The 13,919-nt window shown below is 42.7% G+C and overlaps 1 protein-coding gene across 2 annotated transcripts in view; it reads right to left on the bottom strand.

The window, feature by feature from the left end:
* ATP8A2 (ATPase phospholipid transporting 8A2) overlaps positions 1-13,919 on the bottom strand; it is an 899,065-nt gene that overhangs the window by 40,292 nt on the left and 844,854 nt on the right. For both annotated transcript variants that reach the window (XM_040340493.1, XM_040340494.1), the window contains one exon: positions 9,450-9,554. In XM_040340493.1, coding sequence (XP_040196427.1) covers positions 9,450-9,554 — 105 coding nt within the window. The remainder of the gene's footprint in view (positions 1-9,449; positions 9,555-13,919) is intronic.

Here is a 13,919-nt window from a genome sequence, read left to right as displayed (position 1 = left end):
CCCTGTGCAAAACCATTACACAGAGCAGGTAAGTATGGCATGTTTACTGTTTTTATAGAAAAGAAAACAAGTCTTTACAATCACTTTAGAAGTAGCTCAGATATTACACACAGGGGTTGATTTACTAAAGCTGAAGAGTGCAGCTGTGCATGGCAGCCAATCAGCTTCTAGCTTCGGTTTGTTAAATTAAAGTGATACTGGAGTTTCTCTTTTTTTTGTTAAAAATAACAAACGTCATACTTACCTGCTCTGTACAGTGGTTTTGCACAGAGCAGCCCAGATCCTCCCCTTCTTGAGTCTCTCTTCGGTGCTTCTGGCCCCTTCTTCCTTTTAAGTGCCCCCACAGCAAGCAGCTTGCTATGGGGGCACCCGAGTCGATCCAGAGCTCCTTGTGTCCATTCAGACACTGAGCCGCAGTCCAGCCCCACCACCACCCCCTACTCTCCTCATTTGCTGACTTACTTTGATTGACAGCAGCGAGAGCCAATGGCGCTGTGTTGCTGTCTCAGCCAATGAGGAGGGGAGTCTCGGGCAGCCAAGACACTCCTGCAATATTGCTGGATCTATGGAGCTCAGGCAAGTATTAGGAGGGCTGGGGAGAGCTGCTGCACACAGAAGGCCATTAATCTTAATGCATAGAATGCATTAAGATAAAAAAAATCTGCCTTTACAATCACTTTAAGCTTTGACAATAAAACCTGGAAGCCGATTGGTTACTATGCAGAGCTGCAACAGATTTTGCACACTCCATTTTTAGTAAATCAACCCCACAGTGACTTGACATTGTTCTATCCAATTGTTGAGTTTTCCTAGCAGTGCTGAGCGCTACCCCTATCCACCTCCCAAACATTACTGTTGGCCATATCATAATGATGAGCCACTAGAAATGTGCAACAGACAGGAAGGGGGCAGCTCTCAACACTGCTAGGAGGTAAAGGATGCACCAGGTCACTGAAGATGGCTTTTAGGGGAATGAACAGGCAAAGTTAGGTAAATGCATCTCAATTTTATAATAGTGAGGATCAAATCAACATTTGTTTTCAACAGTAGTGGCATGAAAATTCAAAGAAGCAGAATGTAAACATTTTCTTCAACAAATGAAATTCTAACTATGAATGTGGTTTTCATTTAGGAAAAATCATATCTTTTGTAATAAAACATTGAACATGAAAGATTACATTTGGGTTTGCTTTCAAATAGCAGATCTTGGACAAATTCGTTTCGACCAATTATGGCCAAATGTATTCTACCTACCTGTACTTTGTACTCCAGTGAAGACACTTTTGTGGCATTCAATTACACCATTGTTGGTCAAATTACTAGGTACTGGGCCCCTGACATAACCAAGGAGCTGTACATACTCTTTAGTATACTATATATACTGCTATAGAAGACTGTCAAGGACCGCATACATACTACAGGAGATGGTTAGAGACTGCTCACACTGCTCAGTGACTAGAAACATGGCACATAATACAGTAAAGCCTCGTACACGCGACCGGTTTCCCCAGCAGGAAAACTGCCAGGAGAGCTTTTGGCCGGGAAAACCAGACGTGTGTATGCTTCCTCGCAGTTTTCCCGTCAGGAAAACAGTCGGGAATCCCGGCGGGAAAATAGAGAACCTGCTCTCTATTTTCCCATCGGGATTCCCAGCGTTTTTTTTTTTTTTCCTGCCAGATCTACTACTTACCTATGGGAAACACTGCGAGGCAGTGCCGATGGAGCATACACACGGCAGGGATTCCCGGCCAAAGCTCCATGGCAGTTTTCCTGCTGGGTTCTCGGTTTTCTCTGCTGACTTTTTACCGCCGTGAAAACCAAGCATGTGTACAGGGCTTTAGAGATCACCACCATTCCATAGCTTTTCCAAATGAATGCTCCTAATGTCATTGCTAACAGCGGGGCCACACACCAAGTAATAAAGTGCCACACACTGCCTTTGGGTTGCACGCTAGGCACCAGGCGCTTACAGGCTTGTCAAGTATAAAACAAGATCTACCCAAAAGATCTTTCTTCTTTCGGAGAGGGTTATTTACCCACAGCAGTGCGACATGTCATAAAATTTGACAAGAAGCGGTTATTCTTTTACTTGGCATTAGCCTGTCTCTCCGGGGAAGTTTCTCATAAAATGTGGAAGGATTTTATTGGAAACAAAGAGATTCTGGTTACTCACTTGAGTAAAGGCATTTCTAAGCAAACAAAATTATCACAGCAACTGGCAGGAGGTGCCCAGCAGGACTGGAGAGCGAGTGGGTTATTACACAGATAAACACACTCCATGAGAGCAGTGGGGTTGCAGATTTGAAACACAAACAAGCCTTAGAAGAAAAACCCACTACAGCACTCAATCCTCCAGACTGCAAGCCCCCCCTCCCCAGAGACATGCACAATTGAAGCAGGTGTGAAAGGGCCAACATGCACACACAGCAGATGAAAGGGAGATCACGGCTCTGAAGAACACTCAGGAGGCCACACCATGACACGCACAGCAAACTCCAGAAGATTTAAGCACTCCACCATTATCTAGTTCACAGTTGGACCACCCAGTGGATCTGGCAGTAATTAGAAGAGAAGAGGAGGAGGTGGTGTTTTGGGAATAGGGGGGGTGGGTGGGGGGAGAAGAGAGGTGGATTGCTTACATCATATCTATTCATGCCTTGTGAATATGAGGGAGAGCTGCATGGGATATAAATGAAGATTGCCATAAGAATGCAATTTAATGCAAAACACTGCTCGTTATTATACAGGTTAGTGGGGGGAAAAGCCAGACATATTCATACTTCGAAAGTGACGGCGAGGAAGCTCACAATAACAATGGCATTTTCGGTTCCAATCTTTAAGAGGAAGACCTCAGCTTTTCTTTAAGTCACTTTTGATACATGAAGTGCAATATTGTTAGGTGAAAAATGACAGACCAGTGATGGCGAACCTTGGCATCCCATGATGCTTATGCACTCTGCAGTGTAGCTGAGCATCATGGGAAATGTAGTTCCAAAACATCTGGGGTGCCAAGGTTCGCCATCACTGTGATAGACATTCAAGGAGATTCATTAGTAGTTCAGGAAGGGTATTCCAGTCCCCTGAGTTATAGTAATATTGGTCACTGTAATTATTATTTGTAATTTATATAGCAACATCATATTCCTTAACAGGTTACCGCAGGGTATACAGTTAACATACATACAGGCATACCCCACTTTTAAGAACACAATGGGACCAGAGCATGTATGTAAAACGATAATGTACTTAAAGTGAAACAATACCTTTTTTCACTTATAGGGTGTAGTGGGGGGTCAGGGGCTGTAGTGGGAGTGTCAGGAGCTGTAGTTGAGGTCTCAGGGGCTGTAGTGGGGGTGTCAGGGGCACACTGGAACAGGGCGGGCTATGCTCTCTGAGCTTCAGCTCCTTCTACCGCGGCTGCAAAATGTCTGTACAGTACTTGTAAGGCACCTACGGGTATGTCCTTACTCGCGAGTGTATGTAAAGTGAGTGTACTTAAAGCGGGGTATGCCTGTACACTGGTAGCCGTGCAGAAAATACCAGGTGACAAAAGGTAGGCTTCTACAGTCTTCAGTGAAAGGACCAGCTGTCCAAAGTCTATATGCAATCAGCAGCTGAGAATAGGCCTATTATGCAGCCAATATATTACTAATTTAAAAGACAAGTCAACCCAAAACAAAAAAATTGTATATTGCAGCTTTTCAGTCATTAGACGTGTTGGATGCAAATTTTTTATTTTGGCTTTTAAGGGCTTTTTTTCTTTATTTTCACCTGGTGGTCCTGCCAGTAAGTGCAAAGGAAGTGATACTGGATTTCTAATCAGGATAAACAGGTATTTTTCTGTACTTGCTGAAAATAAAATGTATGCAGCCACCACATCTAAAAGCTGATAGTCTGCAATATATCACATTCTTGTTCTCGGGATTTTATATAATTTAAGTTTTTTGGGGGAGGAAACATCATTACCTCTTCATGTCCAAGGATAACTGATGACCTAGCATGGATTCTCATCAGTGAAATGGTGGTAATTAGGGTTAAAACCCTCATTTTGTACAATAACGCACAGCATAAATGCATTGTGTGTATTCATTCTGAATACATATAGCACAAACAATTGCATATGCTACAACACACTACAAGGCATACATGTGAATACTACATGCACTGGACTTCACTGTGTTGCCCAAATGTAATGTAGGTACATTAATGTCTTGAGGATCATTAAGGGCCAATTCAAAGTAAATCGGCTGCTTTAACACAGGGTGGGTCAATACACAAAACTGTATGTGTTAATGTGTGCACAGGCGTGAACTTTCCTTAAGTGTCAAAACCAAATTCTTTGATTTTAGCATGCATATGAAAATCAGAAAGAAAAAATGTGTACTGGATTACTCAAGCCAAACTTATAGAACACCGGACTTTATTGGCTCAGCATAGGAGACGACCAATGAGTGATAAAACATATTAACCGCTTGCCGGCTGCCTCCTGAACATATACGTCGGCAGAATGGCACAGCTACGCAAAGCAATGTACCTGTACATTAATTGAATTTGCCGCCAGTGGCGAGTGTGCCCCTGCCGCATGCTCCGTGACCATGCCCGCGGGACCCGCAAACTCAATGTCCTCCGGTTTCCCGCGATCGTGTCACGGAGAGGCAGAACGGGAGATGCCTTTGTAAACAAGGTATTTCCCTGTTCTGCCTAGTGACAGGACAGTGATCTACTGCTCCCTGTCATCGGGAGCGGTGATCACTGTAGTGTCACTTTTAGCTCAGCCCCCCCACAGTTAGAATCACTCCCTAGGACACACTTAACCCCTTCCTCGCCCCACTTGTGGTTAACCCATTCCCTGCATTTGTATAGCACTGATCGCTGTATAAATGACAATGGTCCCAAAATAGTGTCAAAAGTGTCTGATGTGTCCGCCATTATGTAGCAGTCGTCATAAAAATTGCTGAATCGCAAAACGTGCTCTGGTCAGGAAGGGGGTAAATTCTTCCAGGGTTGAAGTGGTTAAACTTCATTGTATAAAGTAAATGCTTTTAGTCCAGTGTTCTATGCTGGGCTTGAGTAGTCCAGTCCACATTTTTCCTTTCTACGTTCTTCAGATGTGGCTGGTGGAAGTCAAATCCATGTTTTCATATGTAAATCAGTCTAAAAGCTAGGTTCAGTCATGGGCTAGCTGCATGTTGTGTGCAGTTTCTTTCTCTGCACCCCGTTGTTGTGTCTTGCATGTCTCTTGCTCATTTCAGTATACCGTATCTTTTACTTGCTGCACCCCATCTCTCAATGCATCCCCCTTTGGTTTCTTTCTATCTTTCTCTTCTATGGTGTTTTCTCCCTTATCTGATAACCCCCATCCTCATCTCAGTCCTGGGAACTGTGGCCTGCTTGCCTAACCACCTCTGCTCAGTCCCTGCGTGCTCATTCTTTTTCTAGTAATGCTTCATGCTCCTTGCTCCTCTAGTCATGCTGTCACCTGGTATTATACTGTACTCCTTCCCAGTTTCTGTTTGGCTCTGATTTGGCATCAGGAAGGACCACAGCCTGAGAGTGTAAGCTTTTAAGTATAAGCAGATAAATAGGTAAAAAATGTTACTTGTATTGCAATGATTAACATTATAACACATATGTGCACTAATTATATAACAAATAAATAACCAAATTAACATTTTTAATCAGTGATTATGCAAATTCATGTAAATAACCAATTTAATTAAAACACAAAATGGGTGAAAACGTATAAACCAAAAAAAAATGCGCATGAGCCCTATTAACCCAATGAACTATCAGTTTCCCCGGCTACTTGAAGTGAAATTTTACTTTGCCCAAAGAAAGGAGAAACCTCTGAAAGCATGTATTTTAACAAAAAATAGTCTATCTTACATTAAATCAACTAATGAAGAATATTATCTCTTTTAAACATGCAAAGGAGGAAGATCATCCAGTTATAATTAATGTGCCTGCATTCTAGACTGCTTTTCCCTTTAGCTTTGTATATGTAATAGGGACTTCTACAGTTGCTCTACCAGACACCCATTTCAGACTCATTTATTACGCAAAACCTTATCGCCTAGACCTGTCCCATAAGCCTGTTTGGATTGCATTGTTTAAGGAGTGCTGTATTCCATCCATATGACAGCAGAAAAAAATAAAGCACTAAATCAAAATACAAATTAGGGAAAAGTAAACATAAATGGGGACTGGGCAGACACTGCAAAAGGGCTCCCTTACTAATGTTTTTAGTAGTGGAGTTTCTACATTTACCGCCTGATGTCAATAACTGCATTGTAAATGAAATTTTACCTACATTATTGTGTTTAAGGCCCCTTTCACACGGGCCGGATCAGAAGTGATCCGCCCCGTAAACCTCCGCTTGCTCAGCGGGGATCGCTCCATTGATCACCGCTTACCCGGCGGATGACAGGGTGGTCCCCGCACACTGTGCAGGGACCGCCCTGTCTTTTCTCCGCTCTCCCCTATGGGGGGATTGGATGAACACGGACCGTCTGTCTGTGTTCATCCGATCCGCAGACGGAAGGAAAAATAGGGTTTTCTTCCGTCTGCAGAATCGGATCATTGCGGAGGTGGGCGAGATCGGGTAAATCCATCCAAAATGGATTTCTCCACGTTGGATGGATTCGATGAAGCTCAATCCATGCCAGGTCTTCCCTGCTGTGTTTCTGTGCTTTCCAACATGACCATGATAAGTAGTGAATATGGTTAAGAGGCTGAGAACCTTCTTGTTATCTACTGAAGCTTTCTTTAATATATTGTTATGGAGCATATGGTAGAGTGTAGAGCCAAAGTGGGAAAGACCTGTCAAAGGACTGAACCCTCAACTGCGTCTGTGATAAAGTAGTCTACAGGGGCGGACTGACAACTCATGGGGCCCCCCGGGCAATAGAAGATTATGGGGCCCCTGCGCTTACAGATGGCCACCACGCCAGGAGGCAGTGCAGAGGCAGGGCAGCTAAAATCTTGGGATTTTCACATCAAAAGCATGTTGGTTTCGGACATATCAGGGACAGATGTAAAAAAAAAAAAAACACAAATTTTGACATACTGTTCCTGGTTTTACTGAGCCTGGCAACCCTGATGGGGCATTGGGGCCTTGGGCAGTGCCCGAGTGCCTCAATGGTCAGTCCGCCCCTGGTAGTCTATAAACTTGTTCAGTATGAACAGAAGTGAACGGTTACAGTGGTAAAACATTACTAGAGGCCTTATTCAATACCACAAAGAGAAAAGCTTCAAATGCAGTACTCACAGCAATAAATCAAAGCCCATCTTGTATTGGTCTGTTATGATAAAAGTGAGGTCTGATTGGCTGTTTTGGTCTCTAAATTTTGCATTAATCTTCTTGTACAGTTCATTGAATGAAAACTGTATGTCTGTGTTGCTAACTCCGTTTCTGCTATGTAAAGACTCCAGTAATCACTATCTGCATCTCAAATAGATAATATATGCCCATTATCCTTTAATGGGGAAAAAAACTAGGAGGCTTTTTGTTTTAATAAATCCTTCTGCTATTCCCTCATGCTGTGGATTGTACTTTTGTTCCTGTGTGTGTCCACTGCTTTTCCTGTAGCTCTCAGTTCATGTAGCTGAGCAGGTCTTAAAGTGAATGTAAACTATAGTGTGTAGTTCTAGTCTATGATTGACAGCGTTAATCCCTCCAATAAGCTCACAGAGCTCCCCTCAAGTATGTCACTTCAGTTCCCAGCCCCCTGCTTTTCAGAGCTGAGTGATCCTGTGTAAATTCTGCACTTGGAATGGATGTAGGTGAAAGATGGCTGTACATAAACAGGTACAACTTATGTAAAAGGATTTGTAAGAAGATTTGTTTAGTCTCTTACATATTATTTAAGACCAGTCACATGACTGGGTATATGTGGGGGTTTTCAATCACTTTACTAGGAATTCAAACCTCCTCTACTCTGCTGTACGAATGCTGCAATATACTGGGCACAGATACAGTATTTGTGGATATCAGGTACAGGGAAGAACAAGTGTTCCTTCGTTGAATGGAGAGTAGATAAAGTTTTATAGGTAGATTCAGAAAGAGTTAGGCCGGCTTATCAGTAGATAAGCCGACCTAACTCAGAATCTACGCCGACCTATGTTTAAGTGTATTCTCAAACAGAGATATGCTTAAACATATCTAAGATACGACGGCTTGCGCCGTCCTATCTTAGGTTGCAATATTGAGGCTGGCCGCTAGGTGGCGCTTCCATTGCGGTCGGCGTAGGATATGAAAATTAGTAGATACGCCGATTCACGAACGTACGCCTGGCCGACGCAGTACATTTACGCCATTAACGTAAGAGATAGGCTGCCTAAAGTTAGAGCTAGGCCCTAGGTGGGGTAGCCAATGTTAAGTATGGCTGCCGTTCCCGCGTCGAAATTTGTGAATAGGGATTTACGTAGTTTACGTCCACGTCGAAATCAATAGGCCCGTGCGTACTTAGCCGCAATGCACACTGAGAAATGTAGGCGGCCGGCGCATGCGCAGTTGAAAAAAAACGTCAAAAACGTAAGGTCAAGCCCCATTAACATAAAACACACCCCCTTACACACATTTGAATTAGGCGCCCTTACGCCCGCCCGCTTTAGGCTACGCCGCCGTAACTTAGCAGGCAAGTACTTTGAGAATCAAGTACTTGCCTCGCTAACTTACGGCGGCGTAGCCTAAACACGCTAAGCTACGCCGCCGCAAGTTTACACCAATGTCTCTGAATCTACCTATTACAATTGAATGATTTTATTGATTTTAGTTTTTTTTAGTAGGTACATTGTAGTTCCTCCTTGAAAAGTTTTACTCTTCAAGACCTTCAGCCAGCTTAGGCCTGGCTTGTTGACAATGGGAGTGACTTGCCCAAAAATGGCCAAACTGGAGCTTGAGCGGGCTGTAATGCAACATAACCATTTATTTTGAAAAGCTAGGAGGCATTATTTCAAGCAAAACACGCTAAAGAGTGTAAATATACATGAGTAGAACATTTGTCTTTCAGCACAGCAGTGCTTAGGTGTAAGAGACAATCAATGCAGGAAACGTCGTAGATTATTACATCAAAACTGCGATTCTTGTTTTATCTTAAGCTTTTACATACTTGCCAATTGATTCTTTAACTATATCATAAAAAATCCAAACCAAGCATTCAAAAATATACTAGTTTCTTTATTTTAGTTAAAAAGCACTTGTGCTCCTTTTGCGTCTCAGTAGGACATGGGCAAGTAGCGGAAGGGGGGTGTGCTCTACTGAGTCCTCTGGATGAAGCCATAAGAGATATAATTAAAATGCCTTGATGCTGATCCACTTAGTTTAATTTGCAAAAATACTTAACATTAAAATATAAAACGAACAAAGCATTTCTTCTGATATCTAGAAGTAAATAGTACAGAAAGTTTATAAAGTTTCTCCAGAAAGTGTTTAAAACTTATTTTTTTACCTTTTTCCATTAGAATCACGCATGGCAGCCTTGCTCATCTCCTTGGAGCGGGTCTCTATTTCCTGGACTTGCTCTAGTAGAGTTTTGTCATAGGTGTGCTTGGCCCTGCATAAAAATAAATATAACAGTCAGTTTTCGACATACTGAATTATCATACAGGGCCCTGAGATGTGAAGGTCAGATCTATGTTTGCAGGTAGGCAACAGAGGCACGAATCTTGAGTGGAAGCAATTTAGGGGGCTTGGCCCTTGCATCTATGTCGTTTTCCCAGTTCCTTCTTAGGAAAGCCTTTGGGAAAGTAAACTTTATTGTAGTATTCACCTAATTTATGTTAGACCATAGAGATAAAGTGGTTTTCGAGGTTACAAAGTAAAAGCTATCGAAGGAGGGAGACAACTTTTGAAGGTTTCAGTAATTTGTTATTTCGTTAGAGTATTTCTTAAATGTATAAGTGCTTTACTTACTAAATTTTCACACTCTTATTTCAGTATATTTAAAGCTTTAATTTGGTACATGAAATGCATTAATACAATATGTGTGTTTATGATTATACATAGACATGGTAACATACGTTAGTGTTTAATAGCTAATACTATTGCTAATAAGTTCAGTGCAGTATTTCTCTGATTCATTCCTGAATATAGAGACCCCAAATATGTATAGGTTTATTGGTATATATTTGCAAAACAAGCATGTTCATTTTCCGATTTAAAGCAGCGTTCCACCCAAAAGTGGAACTTCCACTTGTCTTAGCGGGTACCTATTTTTGACAGGTACCTTGTTCCAACTTCCATCAGACCTTGCCGCAGCAAGGTATGTCTGAAGTCAGGCCCCCTCCTCCTCCCTCCCTCTACTGTCAGGCCAGTAGGAGAGCACAGCTGCACTTAGCGCATGCGCAGTAGGGACCTGGCAGTGAAGCTGAAAGGCTTCACTGCCGTGTACCCTTACCGGTAATCGTCAAACGATGGAAACATCGGCTGCGGTGCCGACATCGCTGGACTCCAGGACAGGTAAGTATCCTAATATAAAAAGTCAGCAGCTACAGTATGTGTAGCTGCTGACTTTAATTTTTTTGAGGGGAAGGCGGAACTCCACTTTAAGGGGCTAGGATTTTCTTATGCCATGGTGTTTATTGGCCTATGGCACTCTAAAAACTCATAAAACACTAATAAAATCATCCCAATGGAATTGTGTGGTAAATTGTAAATACAGCAGTTGTTTCTTACGTATATTATTGAAAAGTAACACAAAAGATTACATATTTTTGAATCTGTCAAATTAATTCCATTCAAAATGGATTTTTAAATACTCTGTCGAGTCTTCCCTACTACCCAAATGACAGACAGGGAGCTCCCAGAATGGATAGCAGGACACCAGGCTAAGAGGCTGAGCAGTTTGTTGTCATTGGCTGTAGCTCTTCCCAATATATTGCTATGGAGTTTATAGTAGACAACAAAACCAAAGAAATTCCAAGCTCAACTTACCAACCAACCTGTAACCAACCAAATTAACCTGTCTAACATTTAGAGCTAGGACTATAGAAATTAATGGGGTGCCGTGAAGGGTCTCTGTAGCTTACACATGTATTTGCAAATGTGTGCAAACTAAACCCCCGTTTTTACGCATACTGTTAGACAGAATAATTTGGTTGGTTGAAGTCTGGTCGAGTTGAGCTGGAAATTTCTTTGGTTTTGTTTTGCGTGTGTTGCCCTTCTATGTAGTACTCCTTGTTGCAAAGGCCAGTTAGAACCCTTTCACACTGAGGCGCTACTGTATAGCGCCTGAAAAGCGCCTCTAATGCCTCCCCAGTGGGAAAGCCCAAGTACTTTCACACTGGGGCGGTGCACTTGCAGGACGGGAAAAAAAGTCCTGCAAGCAGCATCTTTGGGACAGTGTAGGACCGTCCATGCCCACTGAAAAGCACTTTGGAAGTGCCGCAATACAGGTGCTTTTAACTCTTTCTTTGGTCGCTAGCGGAGGTTAAATTGCCCCGCTAGTGCCCGAAAAGCACAGCTAAAACTACGGTAAAGCACTGCTAAAATTAGTGCCGCTTTACCGCCAATAGACCTGCTGCCCCAGTGTGAAAGTACCCTTATAGGTGAGGGCAGTGGCCATTTGTTTGTACAGTTTATAGTAGAGAGCAAATGCAAAGTAGGACAAACCTGTTGTAGGACTGTACCTGCCACAGCATCTGTTCTAAAGTAGTTCATAAACTTATGGGGTAAAACAGAGGAAGGTCACAGTTCTTATAAAACACTACTAGAGGCCTTATCCAATATCCAATAACACAGTCCAAGAACAAAGCACCAAGTGGAAAATGCAATACGCAAAGCAATCAACCAGAGTCCATCTTGTGTTGGTCTGTCCTGGCAAAGTAATAAAGTGGGAAATATTTTGATTCAGTCATCTTAGAGGTATTCTTACATAATTAAGAAAAACGTTTTTACTCAATTTAGAGGTAATCAGTCCTAAATGTATCTAGTTACAGGTAAATAGTCTAACTACTTTAGAATCACTAAAATATAGAGGCCCAGATTCTCGTATATGGGCGTAAAACTGTGCGGGCGTAACGTATCTGGTTTACGTTATGCCGCCGCAAGTTTTACAGGCAAGTGCTTTATTCACAAAGAACATGCCTGTAAAGTTGTGGCGGCGTAGCGTAAATCACCTGGTGCAAGCCCGCCTAATTCAAATTAGCCGGGTAGGGGGCGTGGAGCATTTAAATTAGGCGCGTTCCCGCGTCGAGCGTACTGCGCATGCGCCGTCCGGAAAATATCCCAGGGTGCATTGCTCCAAATGACGTTGCAAGGACGTCATTGGTTTTGATGTGAACGTAAATGGCGTCCAGCCCCATTCACGGACGACTTACGCAAACAACGTAAATTTAAAAATTTCGACGCGGGAACGATGGCCATACTTAACATTGGTTGCCCCTCATATAGCAGGGGAAACTTTACGCGGCGCAAATCTAACGTAAACGTCGTAACTTCACTGCGTCGACCGCACGTACGTTCGGGAATTCGCGTATTTTGCTAATTTGCATACTCGACGGGGAAAACGACGGAGGCGACACCTAGCGGCAAAAAAAAATTGCATTTAAGACCCTTACGCCTGTCAGATCTAATGGATATCTATGCGTAAACTAAGAATCAGTCGCATAGATACGACGGCCCAGATTAGGACTTACGACGGCGTACATTGCGTTGCGCCGTCGTAAGCCCTTTGAGAATCTGGGCCATACTTTTTATTTTAGAAAACAGTTTTCTTCCTAATACCCCAGTGATCTGCCAATGAAAAAGTTTTGCACGGCCATTTGGAACTTGTACACAGAATGTGTGCCTGAGGAAATACATGGCAGGTTAAACTGACAGCTCTAGAGCGCAAAGTCATAATTAAAGCAGAATTCATCTCTGCTTTGACAAGGCAAGACGACATGAAAAACGTAAGGAAAAAAAGGCTTTCACCAGCAAGGGATGGAAAACATACGCCTTCATAAACAAGGAAGAGAATCTATAGGGAATGACACGCTCTTCAATTATTTACAGTCGCCGTGAAGAATTCTACAGGAGCCGTGCCAGCAGCAGAAGGGTAATGTTGCCTCGGAAGGCACTCTGCGATGTCATAACATGTGAAATGAAGAGCAAAAAAAGCACAGATTTGTTTATTCAACTAGGCTCCAGGGATGTCAGATCACACAAACACCTAATCAGGTAATAGAAGCAATCATCTTCCAGATCGCTGTTCCGGAAGAAGAGTAGTAGGCCTCATTTCAGAGAGCTACCGCATGAAAAGTATGAATGCGCAACACTGTAACAACAAAGTGTCACTTCAGCATGAAAGAGCACGCAGCAAGCACAAGAAAGGCTACATTTGAATAAATATGACAGGAATGAGCAAGTAAAAAGAAGCAATAAAATATGTATTTTTTAAAGTGTCACTAGTATGAAACTGCATGATGATATAGCAGAAGAAATGGAGGATGAAACAGGGCAAGTGTCTGCCTGGTGCTCATCTACAGGGATGTACTGTTCTCAAATTAGGTTTTCATCATCCGTGAATAGCTGTTGCTTCATTACTTCTATCAACTATTAAAAGACACCCCCAACACCCTCCACATTCAAGGAAAATTTGTTTAAAAGTTACCCACCCATCACTTCATACCTACAACTTTGTATTCACCTTCATAGCACTTCCCCGGCACTCCTCCCTCTCAGGCACCTGCCACAAAATGCTCAGTGTGGGCTGGTGTCTGATAATGTGATGACGTTACCGTGTCCTTCATGTGACTGTTCCCAGGCCTGGTAATTGGTGTGTACCACCACACTCAGAAGCATTGGGGGTTCTATGTCACAGAAGAGGGGGGTACTTTAAAGGTGAGTCTAGGGTGGTCAGCCAATTTTTTTATTGGAAGACATCGGCCTGAGGATCTGCCAAACCTATAGCATCTGTTTTAAGGCTGGATTTTCTCCT

The sequence above is a fragment of the Rana temporaria genome, chromosome 2, assembly GCF_905171775.1.
Source record: "Rana temporaria chromosome 2, aRanTem1.1, whole genome shotgun sequence".
Classification (NCBI taxonomy): domain Eukaryota; kingdom Metazoa; phylum Chordata; class Amphibia; order Anura; family Ranidae; genus Rana; species Rana temporaria.
The sequence above is the reverse complement of the archived record's forward strand: the minus strand, read 5'-3'. Positions and strand labels throughout refer to the sequence as shown.